General features: G+C 40.4%; 2 protein-coding genes across 5 annotated transcripts in view; both read left to right on the top strand.

Moving 5' to 3' along the window:
• The first annotated feature begins 1,977 nt into the window (after positions 1-1,977).
• spi2 (Spi-2 proto-oncogene) lies at positions 1,978-12,439 on the top strand. Of its 2 annotated transcripts, none has more exons than XM_061959568.1 (5): positions 1,978-2,370; positions 2,446-2,518; positions 2,599-2,693; positions 5,800-5,950; positions 11,947-12,439. In XM_061959568.1, exons 1-5 carry the CDS (start codon positions 2,368-2,370, stop codon positions 12,270-12,272), a joined length of 648 nt encoding a protein of 215 aa, XP_061815552.1. In that variant the 5' UTR covers positions 1,978-2,367; the 3' UTR covers positions 12,273-12,439. The 2 variants fall into 2 exon arrangements, with proteins under 2 accessions (XP_061815552.1, XP_061815551.1); XM_061959567.1 differs by having other exon boundaries at positions 2,032-2,370; positions 5,785-5,950.
• A 7,813-nt stretch (positions 12,440-20,252) lies between these two features.
• Positions 20,253-21,219, top strand: part of mybpc1 (myosin binding protein C1) — a 56,028-nt gene continuing 55,061 nt past the window's right edge. For 2 of the 3 annotated variants that reach the window (XM_061959559.1, XM_061959558.1), the window contains exon 1: positions 20,254-20,458. In XM_061959559.1, coding sequence (XP_061815543.1) covers positions 20,437-20,458 — 22 coding nt within the window. In that variant the 5' untranslated portion in view covers positions 20,254-20,436. Of the gene's footprint in view, positions 20,459-21,219 lie in introns of all 3 variants that reach the window. The other variant, XM_061959557.1, reaches the window with a different exon arrangement.

The following is a 21,219-nucleotide window of genomic DNA, read 5'->3' as shown; positions in this document are numbered from 1 at the left end:
TTCATGTAAGTGAAATGATTGTTATACTTTTTTAATCAAACGTAAGTAATTTAAGGAATGTTTTGTACTAAAACAAATTCATGGCAAATAAACTTTTCAATAATTTATGTTTTCATTGCAAAATAAGACATTTAGAAAAATTAATTTAAAATGAAAATGTATACATTCAATACAGAGCAGAGACAACTTTGAACTTTGACTGTCTTACGAGACCAGCACTGACGCAGCGTGCCATGGGGGAAGTGAAAACAAATGGAGAGAAATGTGCCATTACAGTATATTCTTATCAGTGACGGAGTAGGAAGGGGCTAGGAATACGTTTGTGATGAGATTTCATATAAAGCTCGCTGTCATTCATTAATTGACATTTTGCGTACGCTTCTACATGCGGATCGTGGAGTCCGACGCACACATACATGTCCTTTAAAACGGACTTTGAAACAAGGTTGCAAATTAGTTGTCTTTGTAGATGGAGACAACATTGATGTCCCAATAATGGATCCATGTTGTTGGTTTGGGAAATAACCGAATTTTAAAGGTCAAATCAACATCACAACCTGACATTGAATAAACATTGTCAAATAGCATGTTGTTTCAACGTTGTATTTGTGTTGGAGAATATTGGTTGAAAAAAGACTCAAATTCAATGGTCGAATAAACGTCACAACCTGACATTGAATAAACGTTGTCAAAAAGCATGTTGTTTCAACGTTGTATTAGAGCAGGGGTCACCAACGCGGTGCCCGCGGGCACCAGGTATCCCATAAGGACCAGATGAGTAGCCCGCTGGCCTGTTCTAAAAATAGCTCAAATAGCAGCACTTACCAGTGAGCTGCCTCTATTTTTTAAATTGTATTTAATTACTAGCCAGCTGGTCTCGCTTTGCTCGACATTTTTAATTCTAAGAGAGACAAAACTCAAATAGAATTTGAAAATCCAAGAAAATATTTTAAAGACTGGGTCTTCACTAACTGACAAAGAAACAGATAACAGATTTGGTGTCCAGTTCAAAGTGTGACATGATTTATTTAAAAATTTGAGAGTTGACTTTTGTATTTTACATGAGTTATTATTTGTACAAACATGGTGCAAAGTAATTCGTGATTTGTTAAAAAATGTTAGTGGCTAGCTAGTTAAAATGGGATATTGTGATTTCACAAGACTGTCTTAGAAGTGATCATTTGAAAATATTCAATTTAAAAAATGTGCACTTAGAGGAAAATATAAAAATAAAGTGTTGCATATTGATATTTATCTGTTTCTATATATATTTATTGTGAGAAATCATTAAGATGATCAGTGTTTCCACAAAGATAAATATCATTAATTATTAATAATAACATAGAGTTAAAGGTAAATTGAGCAAATTGGCTATTTCTGGCAATTTATTTAAGTGTGCGTCAAACTGGTAGCGCTTCGCATTAATCAGTACCCAAGATGTAGCTCTTGGTTTCAAAAAGGTTGGTGATCCCTGTATTAGAGTGTCCGCCCTGAGATCGGTAGGCCGTGAGTTCAAACCCCGGCCGAGTCATACCAAAGACTATAAAAATGGGACCCATTACCTCCCTGCTTGACACTCAGCATCAAGGGTTGGAATTGGTGGTTGAATCGCCAAATGATTACCGGGCGCGGCCACCGCTGCTGCTCACTGCTCCCCTTTGGGGATGGGTCAAATGCAGAGGATAATTTCACCGCACCTAGTGTGTGTGTGACAACTATTGGCACTTTAACTTGAACTTTATTTGTGTTGTAGAATATCTGTTGAGAAATGACTAAACTTCAACGGATAAGCAACGTCAGAACCCAACATTGATTAAACGTTGTCAACGAGCTTGTTGTTTCGACGTTATGTTTGAGTTGCTCCACGTCAGAACCTAATTCAACGCTGTTTCCATGTCTTGAGCCAGCTAGGTGTGAACTGCGGCCCTGCTGTCAATCATGCACTTCCCACTGTCGTCTTTACCGACTTCATGAAAACCAGTTTGCTAAAAGCACAACACTCTGCCGTGTCTCGTATCATCAAATTCGACCTTGCTAGCAACACCACCAACGGTTATGAAACAGTTGCTACAGAACTTCGAATGACGCCACTTCCTGTGAGGAAAAATATGGCAGCAAGTGTGTTTTTCCTGCGAGAGAGGCGGCGGCCTGCAGGCCCGGCCTTATCTCACCCAGAGGGGAGGATGTGGTCAGCGCCCGGGGGGCTTTGTCAATGGTTGCGCTGCACTGGTGCTGCTGTTGCGGCATGGAGCCCATTGTTACCACCAGGCTCAGAAACTGTCTGCGAAACCTCACTCTCCGGGGGAGGTATAATAACAGCCCCTCAACGTCTGCTTGGCATATTTGTCGGCCCATTCAGACCCAGCCATGGTAATGAACAAGCTCGCTGACAATATCTCACAATGACGCCTCAAAACGGACCACATTTTGAAATCTTCTTTCCAGGACGCGCAGTCTGATTTGGACGTGATCTTAGAGTTCCTGGAGGAGTACCATAGGCACAACACCGTAAGCGGCGGTAAGAGGAAGCGTTCATGTCAATCCATACGAGACTCGAGTTACGCGCAGGATCTTGGGAAATGTTTGGTTTTTCTGCAGAGGAGGCGTCGCACTGGGGTGCAGGTGTGCAGGAGGATGCAAAGAGTGCTGATGACACCACTTGGACACAATTCTGTTGGCCTTGTCAACCTCATGTGAGCATCTCCATTATCAACATTGCTCTATAGGAAACAGATTTTGGACAGAACAGTTGCACCTCGGATTTTTCCCGATGCTCCACTTTTGGGAAGATTCGGTTTTGGCAAAAAAAAAAGTTTTCCCCAACATTTTACCCTAATATCCATATTCCGTCTAAAGTCTGGGCTCTAAGCGTAGCTTTATTTGGAGCCAACACGTTACAAACATTCTCACAATCTCTTATTTACGTGAAATGACTTCTTATACTTTTAGACTCAAAGTTAAAATGTATTACGATGCATGCTTTGTACTAAAACAACATTACGGGACATGAATAATGTTTCAGTGCAAAATAAGAATCAAAATGTACATTTGCAAATTTTCCTGAAACAACTCCAATGATCAGCATTAAAGCTGTGCACCATTGGTCTGCAACCTGCGGCTCTTTAGCGCTGCCCTAGTGGCTCCCTGGAGCTTTTTCAAAAATGTATGAAAATAGAAAAAAATGGGGGCACAAATATATTTTTGTTATAACATGGTCTCTGTAGGAGGACAACATGACACAAACCTTCCTAATTGTTAGAAATCCCACTGTTTATATTATACATGATTCTCTGGTGAGAGTATTTGGCGAGCGCCAGTTTGTCCTACTAATTTTTGTGGTCCTTGAACTCACCGTAGTTTGTTTACATGTACAACTTTCTTCAAGGATGCCAGAGAAAGACATATTTTATGCCACTCCTTCTTTGTCTCATTTTGCCCACCAAACGTTTTATGCTGTGTGTGAATGCACACAAGGTGAGCTTTGTTGATGTTATTCACTTGTGTGGAGTGCTTATCAAGCATGTCTGGTCAGTGCATGACTGCAAGCTAATCGATGCTAACATGCTATTTAGCTGTGTGTACATATTGCATCATTATGCCTCACGTCACTTGTAGGTATCCATCCATCCATTTTCTACCGCTTACTCCCTTCGGGGTCGCGGGGGCGCTGGAGCCTATCCCAGCTACAATCGGGCGGAAGGCGGGGCACACCCCGGACAAGTCGCCACCTCATCGCAGGACCAACACAGAAAGACAGACAACGTTCACACTCACATTCACACACTAGGGCCAATTTAGTGTTGCCAATCAATTTAGTGTTGCCAATCAACCTATCCCCAGGTTGGTACATTATTTAATCTCCACTTGTAGGTATATTTAAGCTAATTTAATTTCCTTTACTTATTTCCTCTGTGTATTTAATGTATATTTGCATGTCTCATGACACATTATTTGTATGTAATATTGCCTACATTTCTGATAGTGGAACGGAAAGTATGCATTTTCATCGACTTGTACATCTCTTTGTGTTGCCCATTGTGTGTTTGTTGTGCTATAATTTTTTTGTTTGAACCGTTATTGTATTCATTGTCTCGTGCAAGGATGTCAAACTCGTCTTTATTGAGGGCCACATTACAAATATGGTCGTGTGTAAATATATACTGTGTGGATATCAACATTTAATAGCCGTGCTCCACAATTTGCATTTGTTTTCCACTATTTAATTTTTTTACTGACAGGTTGATGGATAACTTTTTTTTCTTTCAAAATGAAAGAACAAAGTAATTTAGCCAGAAATGTTTTATTATTTCCAGCTTTTCGCAGGCCACACAAAATGAAGAGGTGGCCCACAAAAAAAATGTGGTGAACCATAAAAAATAATGTGGCGGACCAAGTAAAAAAAATGTGACAGGCCACATAAAACGATGAGTTGCACTACAAAAAATAATGTGGCGTACCATGAAAAATGTGGCAGACCTCATAAAACAATGTGGCAGGCCACATAAATTGATGTGTCGGACCACAATAAATAATGTGGTGAACCATAAAAAAATACGGCAGACCTCATAAAACAATGTGGTGGGCCACAATTAAATAATTTGGTGGTCAATAAAAAATTATGTGGCAGATCACATAACACATGGCGGGCGACATAAAATCATGTGGTGGACCTCATAAAATGATGCGGTGGGCCACGAAAATAATGTGGGGCACCATAAAAAATTACATGGCAGACCACATAAAACGACGTGGTGTGTGACATAAAATAATGTGGCGGGCCACATAAAATAACGTGGTCTGCCACATAAATATCGTGGCGGGCCACATAAAAGAATACGGCGGACTACATAAAATGAAGTGTCAGACCCCATAAAATGAAGTGGTAGACCACATAAAAAGAAGTGGTAGACCACATAAAAAGAAGTGGTGGACTACATAAAATGAAGTGGCAGACCCCATAAAAAGATGCGGTGGACTACATAAAATGAAGTGGCGGACCACATAAAATAAAGTAGCAGACAACACAAAATGAAGTGGCAGACAACACAAAATGATGTGGCGGGCGACATAAAATGAAGTTGCGGACCACATAAAATGAAGTGGCGGACCACATAAAATAAAGTAGCAGACAACATAAAATGAAGTGGCAGACCACACTAAAAGATGTGGCGGGCGACATAAAATGAAGTGGCGGACCACATAAAATAAAGTAGCAGACAACATAAAATGAAGTGGCAGACCACACTAAAAGATGTGGCGGGCGACATAAAATGAAGTGGCGGAACACATAAAATAAAGTAGCAGACAACATAAAATGAAGTGGCAGACCACACTAAAAGATGTGGCGGGCGACATAAAATGAAGTGGCAGACCACATAAAATGACGTGGCAGACCACATAAAATGAAGTGACAGGCCACATAAAATGACGTGGCAGACAACACAAAATGATGTGGCGAACCACATAGAATAATGTGGTGGACCACAAAAAGAAATGTGGCAGGCCCCTGGGCTTTGAGTTTGACACCTGCGGTCCATTGGGATTAAAAATTGCCATAAAATATTGGACTATTAGCTGCCTAGAGTGTGCGGGTTTAATTGCACTCAACTCTTGAGTTAAGTAGAAGGCCACAAAATATGGGCCTTTGGGCCGCAAATGGCTTTCGGACCGCAAGTTTGAGACCCCAGCCTTATCGTCTTTGCCAAAGCATTTCTCATTCTATTAATTTTTGTTCAGGTGAGCAAATAAAAAAATCATAATAAATACTTTTTAACATTTTGCTAGTTCTGTTTTTGCAAGAGCATCCAAGCTTCCGCTCAGCCGCCGACCTGCGACCCCTCAGCAGCACCCTTCAGCCAAATAACGGCCTCAGGACCAACGCACGGCCCGCAGCCAGACTTTGTGTCAACGAGACAACTAGCCAAACATCAGGCAGCAGAGGCTGGCAGCGGTGAGTTCTCCTTTTGAATGTTTTTATTGCCGAGGTGTTTGCAGCAGAGAGCAAACACACCCTGACAGTAACACACAATGAAAGTGTGCCGGGCTGCACTCTTTTTACATATCTGGCAGATAACAGCAAGCGATTGCCGCTCTCTCGCCAAACCAACCAGTGATTTTCTGGAAATGCTGGCTTTTGAGGAAATGATTGACAGTGAGCGATCGGTGCAGCTGTGCGGGTGGGTCAGGAACACAATGGAGGTGAAACCTGATGCCACTGATTTGGGTGCTGGCTTTGGGCTGCTCATCTCCTGTCACCTGCCCGGCACATTTGCATTGGCAAGTGTTACATGTTGCACAGTTTTAATGGCAGCTAAACATAACCCATCTCCACTAAGTGTCACGGCAAATACAACAATAAAATGCTACCTCGATTTTTGGTGGCAACGTGTTCCTAAAGGTCCAACCAAAAAAAAAACGAAACGGAAGCCATATTCCCCATAAGCATTCATGTTAATCCAACTGATAAAACTTGCTCACAATTACATTTCTTAAACCTATAAATATATAGCGTATGTAACCATTGGGGCTTTAACAGAACATACACATTTTTAAAATGTTTATATTTTTCACAATGACTAATTATATTACATTGATTGTTCATTTGGTTAATTAGGTACTCCATAAAAAAAGGTATAGGTTCTCACAAGCTTTTTTGTAAAAAAAAAACAAACATTATATCTTTCTTAAGTTTCGTATTATTTTAACTAAGATATCTTTATATTCTTATCAAGTCTATGTACATTTGTTCCCTCTAAAAAATTATGTAAAACAAAAAGAAATTAGCTACTGCAATCATAGTAGCTATTCTTCAAAATTTCAATAAAAAAAAAAAAAAGGCTTTTATATACGGACAACATTAAGGCTGCCTTTATTTATATCATCATTGTATTCATTTATGATCAATTGGTCACTGCTTGTAAAGACGCATGACTCTGTTCCACCAATCCAACGTAAGCACGAGTGACGTTCGACTGCATTTCACCAATCAAACAGAGCTTGACAGTCACATGACCGCACTCAGCCAGTCATACATAAATGCTAGTGATGGGTTGATGAGGCGTTTCAACACATTGCAAAACTGTATTGATACTGTGTCGATACTGTGTCACTAAATACTGACATCTGCTGGACATTAAAAATCCCTACAGGCAACCTATGGACCGACTCAACTGACACTGATTTTATGACCTAGTACAGTGGTTCTCAAATGGGGGTACGCGTACCCCTGGGGGTACTTGAAGGTATGCCAAGGGGTACGTGAGATTTTTTTTAAATATTTTAAAAATAGCAACAATTCAAAAATCATTTATAAATATATTTATTGAATAATACTTAAACAAAATATGAATGTAAGTTCATAAACTCAGTGAAGCACAAGCTCAGGTTTGTCACTAAAATGTCTGTCAAAAAGAACTGTGAAAAGAAATGCAACAATGCAATATTCAGTGTTGACAGCTAGATTGTTTGTGGACATGTTCCATAAATATTGATGTTAAAGATTTTTTTTTTTGTGAAGAAATGTTTAGAATTAAGTTCATGAATCCAGATGGAGCTCTAATACAATCCCCAAAGAGGGCACTTTAAGTTGATGATTACTTCTATGTGTAGAAATCTTTATTTATAATTGAATCACTTGTTTATTTTTCAACAAGTTTTTAGTTATTTTTATATCTTTATTTCCAAATAGTTCAAGAAAGACCACTACAAATGAGCAATATTTTTGCACTGTTATACAATTTAATAAATCAGAAACTGATGACATAGTGCTGTATTTTACTTCTTTATCTTTTTTTTTTTCAACCAAAAATGCTTTGCTCTGATTAGGGGGTACTTGAATTAAAAAAAAATTCACAGGGGGTACATTGCTGAAAAAAGGTTGAGAACCACTGACCTAGTATATACAATAATATAAACCAAGTCATTGTATTTCATTTAGGATTATTTCATAACTTCATTTAAATAAAAATATATTTTTTGTCTTTTTTAGATACAGTCAATAAATAATGTGAACATGTATCATAACATGGAAATCTAAGAGAACGTGTTGTGAATGAGGATGCTTGTGGACCTGGAATTTTTTTTTTTTTTTTTACACTTTTTTTTTTTTTTAAACAGTTTTTCCAACGTATTCAATTTTAGACGCTTTCTCTTCTTAGTTATTATTTCTCCGTCTGTAGAAAAGACCCTTTCACAGGGCACAGAGGAGGCGTCAGTGCGACACAGTTCGCGTATCGGTCACGTGACCAAAACAGCTCATGATCGGTCACGTGACTTTCTAAAAGCGGTACGCGCACCGACACAGGGTTTCGCTCTATGAGCTCGACGCATGCGCCGATGCATCAATGTTGCCGGACCCATCACTAATAAATGCCATAAATGTTATTTTTCGTAGTTGTAAAGTAAACACTAAGGTGTTGTGCGGTCTTGTCTGACGTCATGTCACCTTTTACAGCATCATACTTGCCAACCCTCCCGGATTTTCTGGGAGACTCCCGAAATTCAGCGCCTCTCCCGAAAACCTCCCGGGACAAATTTTCTCCCGAAAATCTCCCGAAATTCAGGCGGAGCTGGAGGCCCCGCCCCCTCCAGCTCCATGCGGACCTGAGTGACGTGTCGACAGCCTGTTTTCACGTCCGCTTTCCACAATATAAACAGCGTGCCTGCCCAATCACGTTATAACTGTAGAATGATCGAGGGCGAGTTGTTGGTTTCTTATGTGGGTTTATTGTTAGGCAGTTTCATTAACGTCCTCCCAGCGCGGCAACAACACACAACAACAGCAGTCACGTTTTCGTCTACCGTAAAGCAGTTCGTCTGCCGTAAACAGCAATGTTGTGACACTCTTAAACAGAACAATACTGCCATCTACTGTACATGCATATGTGACAATAACATCTAGGGCTTTTAGAGAGTGCAGTGCACAACTGCGCACACAAGGAGACGAAGTAGAATGCATCATCAGAGAGGGTGTTCAGCATAGTTAGAAAAATAGTGACAGACAATAGAACAAGGATGGACAATTCAACCCTTAACTCAACAATGAGTAGATGAGTCTTATGTGTGTGTATATGTGTAAATAAATGAACACTGAAATTCAAGTATTTCTCTTATATATATATATATATATATATATATATATATAGCTAGAATTCACTGAAAGTCAAGTAATTCTTATATATATATATATATATATATATATATATATATATATATATATATATATGAATGAAATACTTGACTTGGTGAATTCTAGCTGTAAATATACTCCTCCCCTCTTAACCACGTCCCCAACCACGCCCCCGCCTCCTGAAATCGGTGGTCTCAATGTTGGCAAGTATGTACAGCATACACTGTTGGTGAGGTCATGTGACTGCCAGGCTGCATTTAATTGGTGAAGTAGAGTTAAAGGTCACTAGTGCTTCCATTGGATTGGTGAAACAGATTCATGTGACAGTGCCTGCTGGAAGAAGTCTCTATAACAGACCTGAGCAAAATACGGCCACATGCGGCCCGTTATGATTTTCAATCCGGCCCACCGGACGTTCTAAATCATTATTTTAGACCTTTAACATCAAAACTGTAGCCGCCATTATGATGTTCAGTGCTGTTTTTAAATGATGATTAAATAGTCTTGAACTATAGAAAGTATTTCAATGGTTGAAATCTGCGCTTTTGGGTGTTATAGGAGTTATTACGGTAATCTACGTCACAGCAGCTCAGACCAGGAACAAAGTAGAGTGGGCGGGGTTTGTTTTCAGAGCAGCCAGCCCGAACCGTGTGTGTCAGAAACAGACGCGGAAGCAGATTTTTACGTTATAATATATCATATTGTAGGTGTTTATTACACTTGGCCTTCATATTTTGCTGTTTTTTACATTTTTGTTGTGTTTTGCTTGATTGTAAAAGATACACAACTATCGAGGAGTTGGTCTGAGAAGTAAAAGAGGAGCGACGTTTATATATTGTTAATATTCAGTGTTTTATTTTTCATAGTTAATATTGTAAATCCCACTTTCTTTATCTTAATGTACATTTTGGGTGTCCCATTCAGTAAAAAACTGTAAAAACGCATTAAATTTTTTTGAGGTGGTTTAATATAGCTAATATAGACACTTATATCATGTGCTGACTTCATTATATCACTTACAGAAGGCTTTTATTTTTTTATATTGTCAATGTTTATTACACTTGGCCTTCATATTTTGCTGTTTTTTAAATTTTTGTTGTGTTTTGCTTGATTGTAAAAGATACACAACTATCGAGGAGTTGGTCTGAGAAGTAAAAGAGGAGCGGCGTTTAAATATTGTTAATATTCAGTGTTTTATTGTTCATAGTTAATATTGTAAATCCCACTTTCTTTATCTTAATGTGCATTTTGGGTGTCCCATTCAGTAAAAAAAACTGTAAAATTCCATTCAGTTTTTTTGAGGTGGTCTAATATAGCTAAAATAGACACTTATATCATGTGTTGACTTCATTATATCACTTACAGAAGGCTTTTATTTTTTTTATATTGTAGGTGTTTATTACACTTGGGCCTGTTTTTTACATTTTTGTTGTGTTTTGCTTGATTGTAAAAGATACACAACTATCAAGGAGTTGGTCTGAGAAGTAAAAGAGGAGTGACGTTTATATATTGTTAATATTCAGAAAAAAAAGATCATGTGTGCTTCCAGTTCAAAGATGGCTCACCAGGTCACCTGACCTGTTCTCGCTCGGCACACATATATCAAAATTAATTATATATTGTTCATAGTTAATATTGTAAATCCCACTTTCTTTATCTTAATGTACATTTTGGATGTCCCATTCAGTAAAAAACTGTAAAATTAAATTCCGTTTTTTTGAGGTGGTCTGTCGTAACGTTTTTAGAACTCTGTCGGACATTGGGACTTTTGGTATTAATGTTCCTGAAAAAAAGGGACCCAAACACACATACTGCAAAGCAGATTTTTACAGCTAAATGTGTACATATAATTTATATACATACACCTTGGCCCCCCAGGCACATTTGTTTCTTTCAATGTGGCCCCCGAGTCAAAATATTTGTCCAGCTCTGCTCTATAAGGAGTCTATAATGAGTAAATAAAGTGTTGATATAAATAACTGTGTAGATTGGAATGAAAATCATTGTAAAAGTAGTTTATTTTTCACAAAAATACTCAAGTAAAAGTAGAAGTAATGTTGCATCGAAATGACTCCTACAGAACCAAATTATTCAAAACATTACTTGAGTAAATGGAGTAAATGTAGCGCAGAAAACAATGTGAAATACGTAGAAATAAATCGTGTTGGCAAAGACGGCAATGAGTGGCGAGCGAGGAGTGTTTCTCACCTTCTTTATCAAATAAATGTAGCACGGTAAACAATGGGAAATACGTAGAAATAAATCGTGTTGGCAAAGACGACAATGAGTGGAGAGCGAGGAGTGTTTCTCACCTTCTTTATCAAAGTGCTGGCACATACATTGACTTGTGGTGTCACCAGCTGGCTAAATTGGGGCCCTAAGCATAATTTTATTTGGGCTCAAGTTGAATTAAACTTGGATTTATTTTCATGCCTGTTTTGTGCAAAAACAAACTTATGGGAAATAAATTGTTCACTAAATAATTTTCATGGTGCAAAATAAATACATTTACATATTTAAAACATACATTTGCAACCCTTCCGGACAAAACCAGGTAGGACTGCCTTACCTTACAAGACCACCAAAAGGAACAGTGACAGTGTCAGTGAAATTTGCCGTTATATTCTTATCAGTGACCCAGCAGGAAGGGGCTAGGAATACATTTGAGGTAAATTGTCATTTAAAGTGCCCTGTTAAACATTTTTGACATTTTACATGCACTTCTTCACACAAAACGGGGCCCTATGAACAGCGTGTGATCATTTCACAAAGTGTTGTGGGAATCCATCAAGACACTTACTGCTTCTTCCGGCTCGCAGGTAGGAAAGTTCGTCTGTTCCACTTCCTGTTCGAGATGCTGGAGAACCCGGCCATGGCCCACTGCGTGTCCTGGGTCCCGGCGGCCGAGGGCGTTTTCCGCTTCTCCGCCCGCAACAAGGACCAACTGGCGGAACTGTGGGGGCAGAGGAAGGGCAACAAGAGGCCGATGACGTACCAGAAGATGTCCCGTGCCCTGAGGAACTACGCGCGATCCGGCGAGATTTTCAAAGTGAAAAAGAAGCTGACGTACCAGTTCAGCGAAAAGACCCTGACGCTGCTTCACATGCGTCACTATGAAGACGTGACATGCAAACCACATGTGTGAACTTTTTCTTGTTCCATTTGTGTTTTTGTTACATTTGTGTTACGCTTGTGCTGTCCAAAAACAGTTGTGATATTATGCTTTCAATGTTAATAATGTTTTATTATTCACATGCTGTAAAAAAAAAAGAAAAAAGTCTGTAGATTTTACAGTAAAAAATCGGCAGCTCTGTCGCCAGAATTTTACCATGAAAATAAGTCAATTTTCATTTACAGTAATGTCGACAGAATGTTACAGTAAATTGGTGTAAAATCCATTGTAAATTTTATGATAAAATGTTGCAGTAAAATCTACAGATTTTTTTTTTTTTTTACAGTGCCTTGGCCAAACCCCTTTAAACTTGTTCCAAACATTTGTGCTACATTTGTGCTGTCAAAACAATACAACATTGGTGGTGTTGCTATTTCAGCATCAATCCACACATCACTACGGATGTGAATATTAATAAAACATTACCAACATTAAAACCATAATAGCACCATTTTCTCAAATTTGAAGAGATTTGGACAAGGTGGGTGGGGGTGGGGGGTCGGGGGGTCTGTTTGTCAATAAAAAAGATTAAGGCTCAGAAAAGGTATTTTGAAAATATTTAAAAACCTTAACTTGGGCTGGGGTAATAACTGCATCACGCTGTAAGTTTTTTTTTTTTATTGCAGTTGATATTGAGAATTATTGGTATTTTTATGACCTATCAAAATAAAGCACCAGGAGAAAAAAAAAATGTTTTGTTTAAAATGTGACCCTCTGATTATAATCCCCCTCAGCTACCAAGGCAGAAAGGAAATTAATGTCAACACAACCATTGAAAATGACCTGTGCATGAAGGTGCAAAAATAAGGAATACATAAGAAATGTAACAAAAGTGTAACAAAATAGTACAACGTGTGAAAATGTAAACATAGAGAAACCTGAGAATATAAATGTTCTGCAGGTTTAGTGGCTAGTAAGTTGTGACTGTGCTCTAAAGGGTGAGTGCGGCTAAGGTGGTGTGGTATTACCGGTCTTGGCGGTAGCTGCCTTGTCCTCCAGTGATAATGTTACATACTGTAAGATACAAAGAAATGCAGTAATGTCACACTGTATGGAGGAGACACATAACTTGCTGCTACTTAGCCGTGGGACTAAAAATAAATGAAGTGTCAGGCAGAGGGGGATCGGCATTAAAATGTATTAATCGGGCGGCAATGTCGATCACATGTGTTTTCACGTAAATTGTTCGATACTGATTGATAGCTGATTGATCAGCACAATCCCAGGTATTATCCATATAATTAATGCTAAAAGCATACTTGCCAACCTTGAGACCTCCGATTTCGGGAGGTGGGGGGTGGGGCGGGGGCGTGGCTACGAGGGGAGGAGTATATTTACAGCTAGAATTCACCAAGTCAAGTATTTCATATATATATATATATATATATATATATATATATATATATATATATATATATATATATATATATATAAAAGAAATACTTGACTTTCAGTGAATTCTAGCTATATATATATTTATTTTATTATATATATATATATATATATATATATATACTGTATATATATATATATACATATATATATATATATACTGTATATATATATATATATATATATATATATATATATATATATATATATAAAATATATATTAGAGATGCGCGGATAGGCAATTATTTCATCCGCAACCGCATCACAAAAGTCGTCAACCATCCGCCATCCACCCGAACTAACATTTAATCAGAACTGCACCCGCCCGCACCCACCCGCATCCGCCCGCACCCGCCCGTTGTTATATATCTAATATAGACGATGCAAGGCATTAGTGAGGTTATAAAGCTTTTGCCTGTTAAAGAAAGGAGACACCAGTGCGCAATCATCTGGGAGCCGCGCTGAGCGCACCTCCAAGCGCGTGGAGGTGCGATGTCCCTCGCACCCGCGGCGGCTCCACCCGGGCTCGCGCCCGAGGCTTCAGCGCGCACCGCGGCGGCCATCCTACTCGTCGCGGCCTAGCCCTCGCGGCTCTCGCTGCCGGCGACGGCCGGGTATGGGCCCGACGCTCCAGCGCCATCCATTTTCAGGGCTAGTTGATTCGGCAGGTGGGTTGTTACACACTCCTTAGCGGGTTCCGACTTCCATGGCCACCGTCCTGCTGTCTATATCAACCAACACCTTTTCTGGGGTCTGATGAGCGTCGGCATCGGGTCCCTTAACCCGGCGTTCGGTTCATCCCGCAGCGCCAGTTCTGCCCACTCGGCTCACCAGGGTGAGCCCCACCCCTTTCGTGAGCGCACTGCGCGCGGAGTGACCCCTGTTACGCGCCCCCGGCAACGGGGGTGGCGGGCAGGTAAGCTGCGCGGGCGGAGCGCGCGGAGTGACCCCTGTTACGAGCCCCCGGCCACGGGGGTGGCGGGCAAGTAAGCTGCTTACCTGCTGCGCGTGACGCCGGCCGCGGCGAAGGCGGACGAGGCGGGGTGTCGGTGCGGTGGGCGCGGTGGTGACCCTGGACGTGCGTCGGGCCCTTCTCGCGGATCACCTCAGCTACGGCTCCCGGTGGGGCCCTCTCGGGGGAAGGGGCCTCGGTCCCGGACCCCGGCGAGGCGTCCCTTCTCTGCTCCGTAAAAGTGTCCATCTCTTTTTTTTTTCTTCTTCTGTTGTGGCATATGCTGCAGGTGCCTGCTCGTTTTTCGTATGTGGGTAACAACATTTAACTATGTATATATATTTCCGAATTGGTTTAACTGCCACCCGCCTGAATCTATTTAAAATCTAATTTTTTTTAATTTCAACCGCCCGACCCGACCCGCGGATAAAATCTTTTTTTTTTTAATTTCAACCGCCCGATCCGCGGATAATCCGCGGACTCCGCGGTTGTGTCCGCAAACCGCGCATCTCTAATATATATATATATATATAAATAAAAGAAATACTTGAATTTCAGTGTTCATTTATTTACACAAATACACACACACAACACTCATCTACTCATTGTTGAGTTAAGGGTTGAATTGTCCATCCTTGTTCTATTCTCTATCACTATTTTTCTAACCATGCTGAACACCCTTTCGCAGGTACCCAGAAAGGTTTCGAGTACCACCAAAAAAACTGAATCTCTGAAGACACTATAAAAATCTGTGTTAAGGGTGTACAAATACTGTTTGTATAATACGCATTTTATTGTTTACAAATGAGGGTTAAGAGTTCAGTACTAAAAAAAAAAAAAGAATGTGGCTTAAGTTTTTTAATTGAGCTGCTGCATTTTTTGGTTGGGTTGTTTATTTATTTTGAGTAACTTCTACATTTCTAAAAGGGGAGGAATGTAATAGAGTGATCTATGTTTGTCTGTTGCCATCTCCTGGTGAATGTTGGCTATAGCGTACTGGGGTTACTTTTTGGTTGGCCAACGATTTATGTGGTGTTGCGCACCTGACGTCAAGTGTGTGTGTCTGTTCTGAAGTCTACAGTAAAGAGACGTACTTCATCACCTCGCCTGGTTATTGCCTCCAACTCAATATATTACAACAACATTGCTGTTTACGGCAGACGAACTGCTTTACGGTAGAATAAAACATGACTGCTGTTGTTGTGTGTTGTTACCGCGCTGGGAGGACGTTAATGAAACTGCCTAACAATAAACCCACATAAGAAACCAAGAACTCGCCCTCGATCATACTACAGTTATAACGTGTTTGGGCAGGCACGCTGTTTATATTGTGGGAAAGCGGACGTGAATACAGGCTGTTGACACGTCACTCAGGTCCGCATGGAGGTGGAGGGGGCGTGGCTTCCAGCTCCGCCTGAATTTCGGGAGATTTTCGGGAGAAAATTTGTCCCGGGAGGTTTTCGGGAGAGGCGCTGAATTTCGGGAGTCTCCCTGAAAATCCGGGAGGGTTGGCAAGTATGGCTAAAAGGCTGGAGTAATATGTTAAAGATTAGGCCTGAATATATGTAAGATTAATAATACAACTAATGTTGATACATTGTTATATTTCTTGTTTAGACTCCAAACCTAATAGCAGTTTTTATTATCATGGGACAAAAAGGTCCTCCTTGACCACCATTATAACTATGATTTTGAATCATTACATAGAATAATCATGCATTTTAGGGTTTCATTTTGGACAGATCAAATTGGCATTCAAATGGTTAAAATGCAGTTAAATAACATTACATCTTAGCTTTCTTTCTTTAAGACTGAAGTTGATGTAAAAATTTGAGGAAAAATGTAGAAAACTCAAAAAAGTTGTTTGTATAGTGCTTTTCTACCTTCAAGGTACTCAAAGCGCTTTGACACTATTTTCACATTCACACACTGATGCCGGGAGCTGCCATGCAATGCCCTAACCACAACCATCTGGAGCAAGGGTGAAGTGTCTAAGTTGGCGGAAGCTGGGGATCAAACCAGGAACCCTCAGGTTGACGGCAAGGCCACTCTACCAACCGAACAACGCCATATACACCCTTAACTTGCGGACTTTTTCGTCCTGGCGCTACTCTACTGCTATTAAATGATGTATGCCCCAGATGGTTGTGGAATGCATCCATAACAAAAATGAGAGCCACAATATTTGGCACCAAGTCAGGAACAAGCGGTGATTGCGAGGTGCAACACAGAGGAATCACTTTTGGACAAAATATTCTTTCAATTAAAAGCAGACAAATCTGGAACAACCTTCCAGTCCCAATCAGGGAGAGCGGCACACATGATACTTTCAAGGTAAAACTAAAAGGTTACAAGAAAACTAAACATAGAAACTATTTTAACCTTCTTTAAAACTCTTGTTACAATGCACCCGTAAAGTGTTCACAGCGCTTCACTTTATCCACATTTTGGTATGTTACAGCCTTATTCCAAACTGGAATACATTAAAAATTCTACACACAATACCCCATCATGACAATGTGAAAAATTGTATTAACATTTTTGCAAATTTATTAAAAATGAAAAAATAAAACATCACACGAACATAAGTATTCACACCCTTTGCACAATACTCTATTGATGCACCTTTGGCAGCAATTACAGCCTCAAGTCTTTTTGAATACGATGCCACAAGCTTGGCACACCTATCTTTGGGCAGTTTCACACATTCCTCTTTGCAGCACCTCTCAAGCTCCATCAGGTTGGATGGGAAGCGTTGGTTTTCATCCAGGATGTCTCTGAACATTGCTGCATTCATCTTTCCCTCTATCCTGACTAGTCTCCCAGTTCTTGCAGCTAAAAACCATCCCCACAGCATGATGCTGCCACCCCCATGCTTCACTATAGGGATGGTATTGGCATGGTGATGAGCGGTGCCTGGTTTCCTCCAAACATGATGCCTGGCATTCACGCCAAAGACTTCAATCTTTGTCTCTTTAGACCAGAGAATTTTGTTTCTCACGGCCTGAGAGTCTTGCAGGTGCATTTTGGCAAACTTTTTATAAAGAATTGGTTGTCCTTCTGGAAGGTTCTTCTCTCTCTACAGAGGAATGCTGTAGCTCTGACAGAGTGACCATTGGGTTCTTGGGTCACCTCTCTGACTAGACTAAGATGAATGCAGCAATATACAGAAACATCCTGGATAAAAAAAAACAACACTTCCCATCCAACCTGGTGGAGCTTGAGATTTGCTGCAAAGAGGAATGGTCGAAACTACCCAAAAATAGATGTGCCAAGCTTGTGGCATCGTATTCAAAAAGACTTGAGACTGTAAGTGATGTAAACGGTGCATCAACAAAGTATTGAGTAAAGGCTGAGAATACTTACGTACATGTGATTTCTTAGTTTTTCTTAATACATTTGCGGAATTTTAATTATTATTATTTTTTATCATTATGGGGTATTGTCTGTAGACTTTTGAGGACAAAAATGAATTAATTCTATTTTTGAATAAGGCTGTAAACATAACATGAGGAAAAAGTGAAGCGCTGTGAATACTTTCCGAATGCACTGTAAATCTTATACATTTTTATTGCGTCAATCTGATTTTATGTTGATGGAAATGAGCCTTCTTGTCATATGTCTGCATTATTACATACCATCCCATGTGTTATTGTGTTCATTAATGTGAATTGTCCTTTTAAATAAGTAAACATTGCAACTCCCCAATAAACAATAATTTTGAAAAAGGGTATCTGATGTGTTGCTGGAACCACAGGGTGTCACTATAGTCTGTCTCTGTCCCCTTCAGGCTGTTTTGACCTCATGGCCACATTGCCCCAACACTCAGTCCATCCCCGTCAATACCAAATGGTTTTGAGCTTTTTGCAGCCCTGCGCTCACATGATACTGCCCTAAGCCCAGTATTTACTGCTGGAGCCCACTGCTGGTTATAAATGGGCCAACGGGGAGCGTGAGTGTCTGTTACCAAGAAAGGCCACTTGCTTTAAACTTTGTAAGTATGAAATCTTGCACGACCAGCACCTATTCAAAATAGCGGTCCTGCCTCTTTAGTTATAAAGCAATTTTTCATACACAGACAAGTTGCAACACAAAGGGCTTTACCATCAATAAAAAAAATGAAGAAAAATTTAATGGAAAAAACAAACAAACAAACAAAAAATAAATAAATAAATAAATGAATAAAAAAAAATAAAAAAAAATATATATATGTGTGTGTGTGTGTGTGTGTGTGTGTGTGTGTGTATGTATGTCTAGTAAATAAACAAAAACATCAAATAGTGAGAATAATAGTAGCAAAAGTACCAATAAATAAAATTGATAATATCAGAATAAAGATTTAGAACCTAAGAAGAGTTTAAAATGATCAGTAAAAAGCGTAATTAAAAAGGTGTGCTTTTAATCCTTGTTAATTTTTCTTGCTCTGCAGTTGTGAGGCTCTTAGACATGCCGCCTCCCCGTTAGTCTTCGCTCCACTATCTGGTAAAGATAAAAGTTTGTTGCCAGACGAATTATTAAATATGAAGGCACTAGGCCATTAAGGTATTTTTTTGACTAATAGTAGAACTTTAAATTCGACCCTGAAGCGGACGGGGAGCCGATGCCGCGACTTTAAAACTGCTGTAATGTGTGGTCCCGCCCTCTGTCAGCACACATGCAGCAGAGTTTTGTAATAATTGTACATTTCTAGTATTCTTTTTGGGAAGACCAGAGAGCATCGCATTTCTGGACCCAAAATAGAGGTAAAGTTTGGCACCCATCGCGGCACATTGTTCCTCATCAGTGCTGACTAAATAATTAAATAGCAGTCACATCTGTGACATCACTCGCCATCAAACCTTTCTTTTTCATGTGACATACACATGTCAAGGTTTACAGCAGCTTTCTAAATATATAGGACTCATAGCCAGAGCCCAGGCATCTCCCCAGTACGTGTTGTTGGAGGACTGCATTCCCACAGGATTCAACTGATACCTGGTATGTGGCACCGAGCCAGGAGTGTCATCTCAAATGTTCCCTTTGCCATAAATCCACTGTTTCTCCGACTGAGTTCATGTGGGCATTCGGTGGGCTTGTCAGGAAGACAATGGCGGCGCGTTCCTCCTCCTCTTCCTTCAGCCTTTTTTTTTCTCCGTGCGGTGACTCCTCAGTGGCCCGCATAAACATTTAAGTAAATAATCTGCAGAATTAATTAGAATGGCTGCAAATAGGACCTTGTCTTGCTGTGGGGAGGGTCAGCCTGGGCACTGTAGTTTATTTTCATCCCACATACGCCATCCTTATTCAGCTATAAATAATCTCCAAATTCCCCACTGTAAGCCATCCCTGACAATACACTCTTTGGCAAATCAAAGTTGATCATGTTTATGTTGATTCTGGTCGACGTAAACCTAAAGACCAATTTAAATGCACACTGATGATCGGCTGTCGTCACTCCGAAACCTGGCATGGCAGTCGGTGGGTTGGGGACAGTGATGCTTCAATGCGGGACAGACAGAGCTTGACTTTCCACTAAAGAGGAGAGGAGGAGCGTGTCACCTATCTATATAAGGTCGGAAAGCCTGTCCTTCCTGGATCTGTCACTGTTCCTCCTCTCCTCTCCCCCGCCCCCAACCCGGTGATACCTCCAAAACGTATCCCCGTGCCCTCTCTGTCTCCCATCACTCTCGTCTGAGTGCCGCCGTCGCCGTTGCTCGACCCCCCTCGCGCCCGCCAGGAACCTCCAGTTGAGGCCCACAGCTCGGACGCTGCACCTTTTGACTGCCCGAAACTCTTTCTGGGACACGGCTCAAGATGCCAGAGCCCACAAAGAAAGGTAGGGGGGTGCAGCTCGAATGAGCTTGGAGTGGCAGCCGTTGTAGGGTCGAAGAGAATAACGATTAATCATTTTGACTGTGGTGTTGTGTGACTGACGCATGCATGACCGAAACATCCAAAAAGCAAATCCAGGTAAAGGTTGATACAGTAGGTCTTTCATGTGATAGTCACAGAAAAATGGTGGCCAAATTGTTAAAATAATTCATCAAGTTGAGGCCCATATCGAACAAGACACCACGTCTTAACCCATCCCATCGTCCCGCCCTAACTTTAGAACTGTAATATCTGTCATCTGTAACATCATGTCCATCAACATTCCTCTTTAATCCACCCCTGTCAGTCATTATGATATGCTATTACTCCTGCCTTCTCTTCTAGTTCAGCTCTGTAGGCGTTCGAGGTCCACCCAGACATACCCAAGAAGAGAAAATAAACTTTTAGGGGCATCTTGGATGTCTACTAAATAGCAACGGGTACAGTTTCTTCCATAGAACATCCATCCTCCAGAGCAATGCCACAGTTGTCTGAGGTCAACGCATATATTCTTTATATAAGTCAATAAATCAAAAATGTCTTTCATGTTATGCTCAAGTTTAGTTTTACTTCAAAGCAGAGTGCCAAGATATGAGTAATGATAAGGGTGGTAATAGTTACCAGCTGACCTATGATCCCTAGCAACCAAATATCAGTACAGATTCTTGTTGGGTCATGTAAGGCCTCCCAAAACAGGAGTACAGAAGTATCTGATGCTGAGTTAGG

The sequence above is a fragment of the Nerophis lumbriciformis genome, linkage group LG05, assembly GCF_033978685.3.
Source record: "Nerophis lumbriciformis linkage group LG05, RoL_Nlum_v2.1, whole genome shotgun sequence".
Taxonomy (NCBI): Eukaryota; Metazoa; Chordata; class Actinopteri; order Syngnathiformes; family Syngnathidae; genus Nerophis; species Nerophis lumbriciformis.
Note: the sequence above shows the minus strand (reverse complement) of the source record. Positions and strands in the feature narration are given on the sequence as shown.

What these genes read in the sequence shown, in the direction of transcription:
- spi2 (XM_061959567.1), top strand. An exon ending in GTTGGCCTTGTCAACCTCAT is followed by an intron (nt 2,694 to 5,784) that starts GTGAGCATCTCC and finishes ACATTTTGCTAG; the next exon opens with TTCTGTTTTTGCAAGAGCAT. An exon ending in GGCAGCAGAGGCTGGCAGCG is followed by an intron (nt 5,951 to 11,946) that starts GTGAGTTCTCCT and finishes TCCGGCTCGCAG; the next exon opens with GTAGGAAAGTTCGTCTGTTC.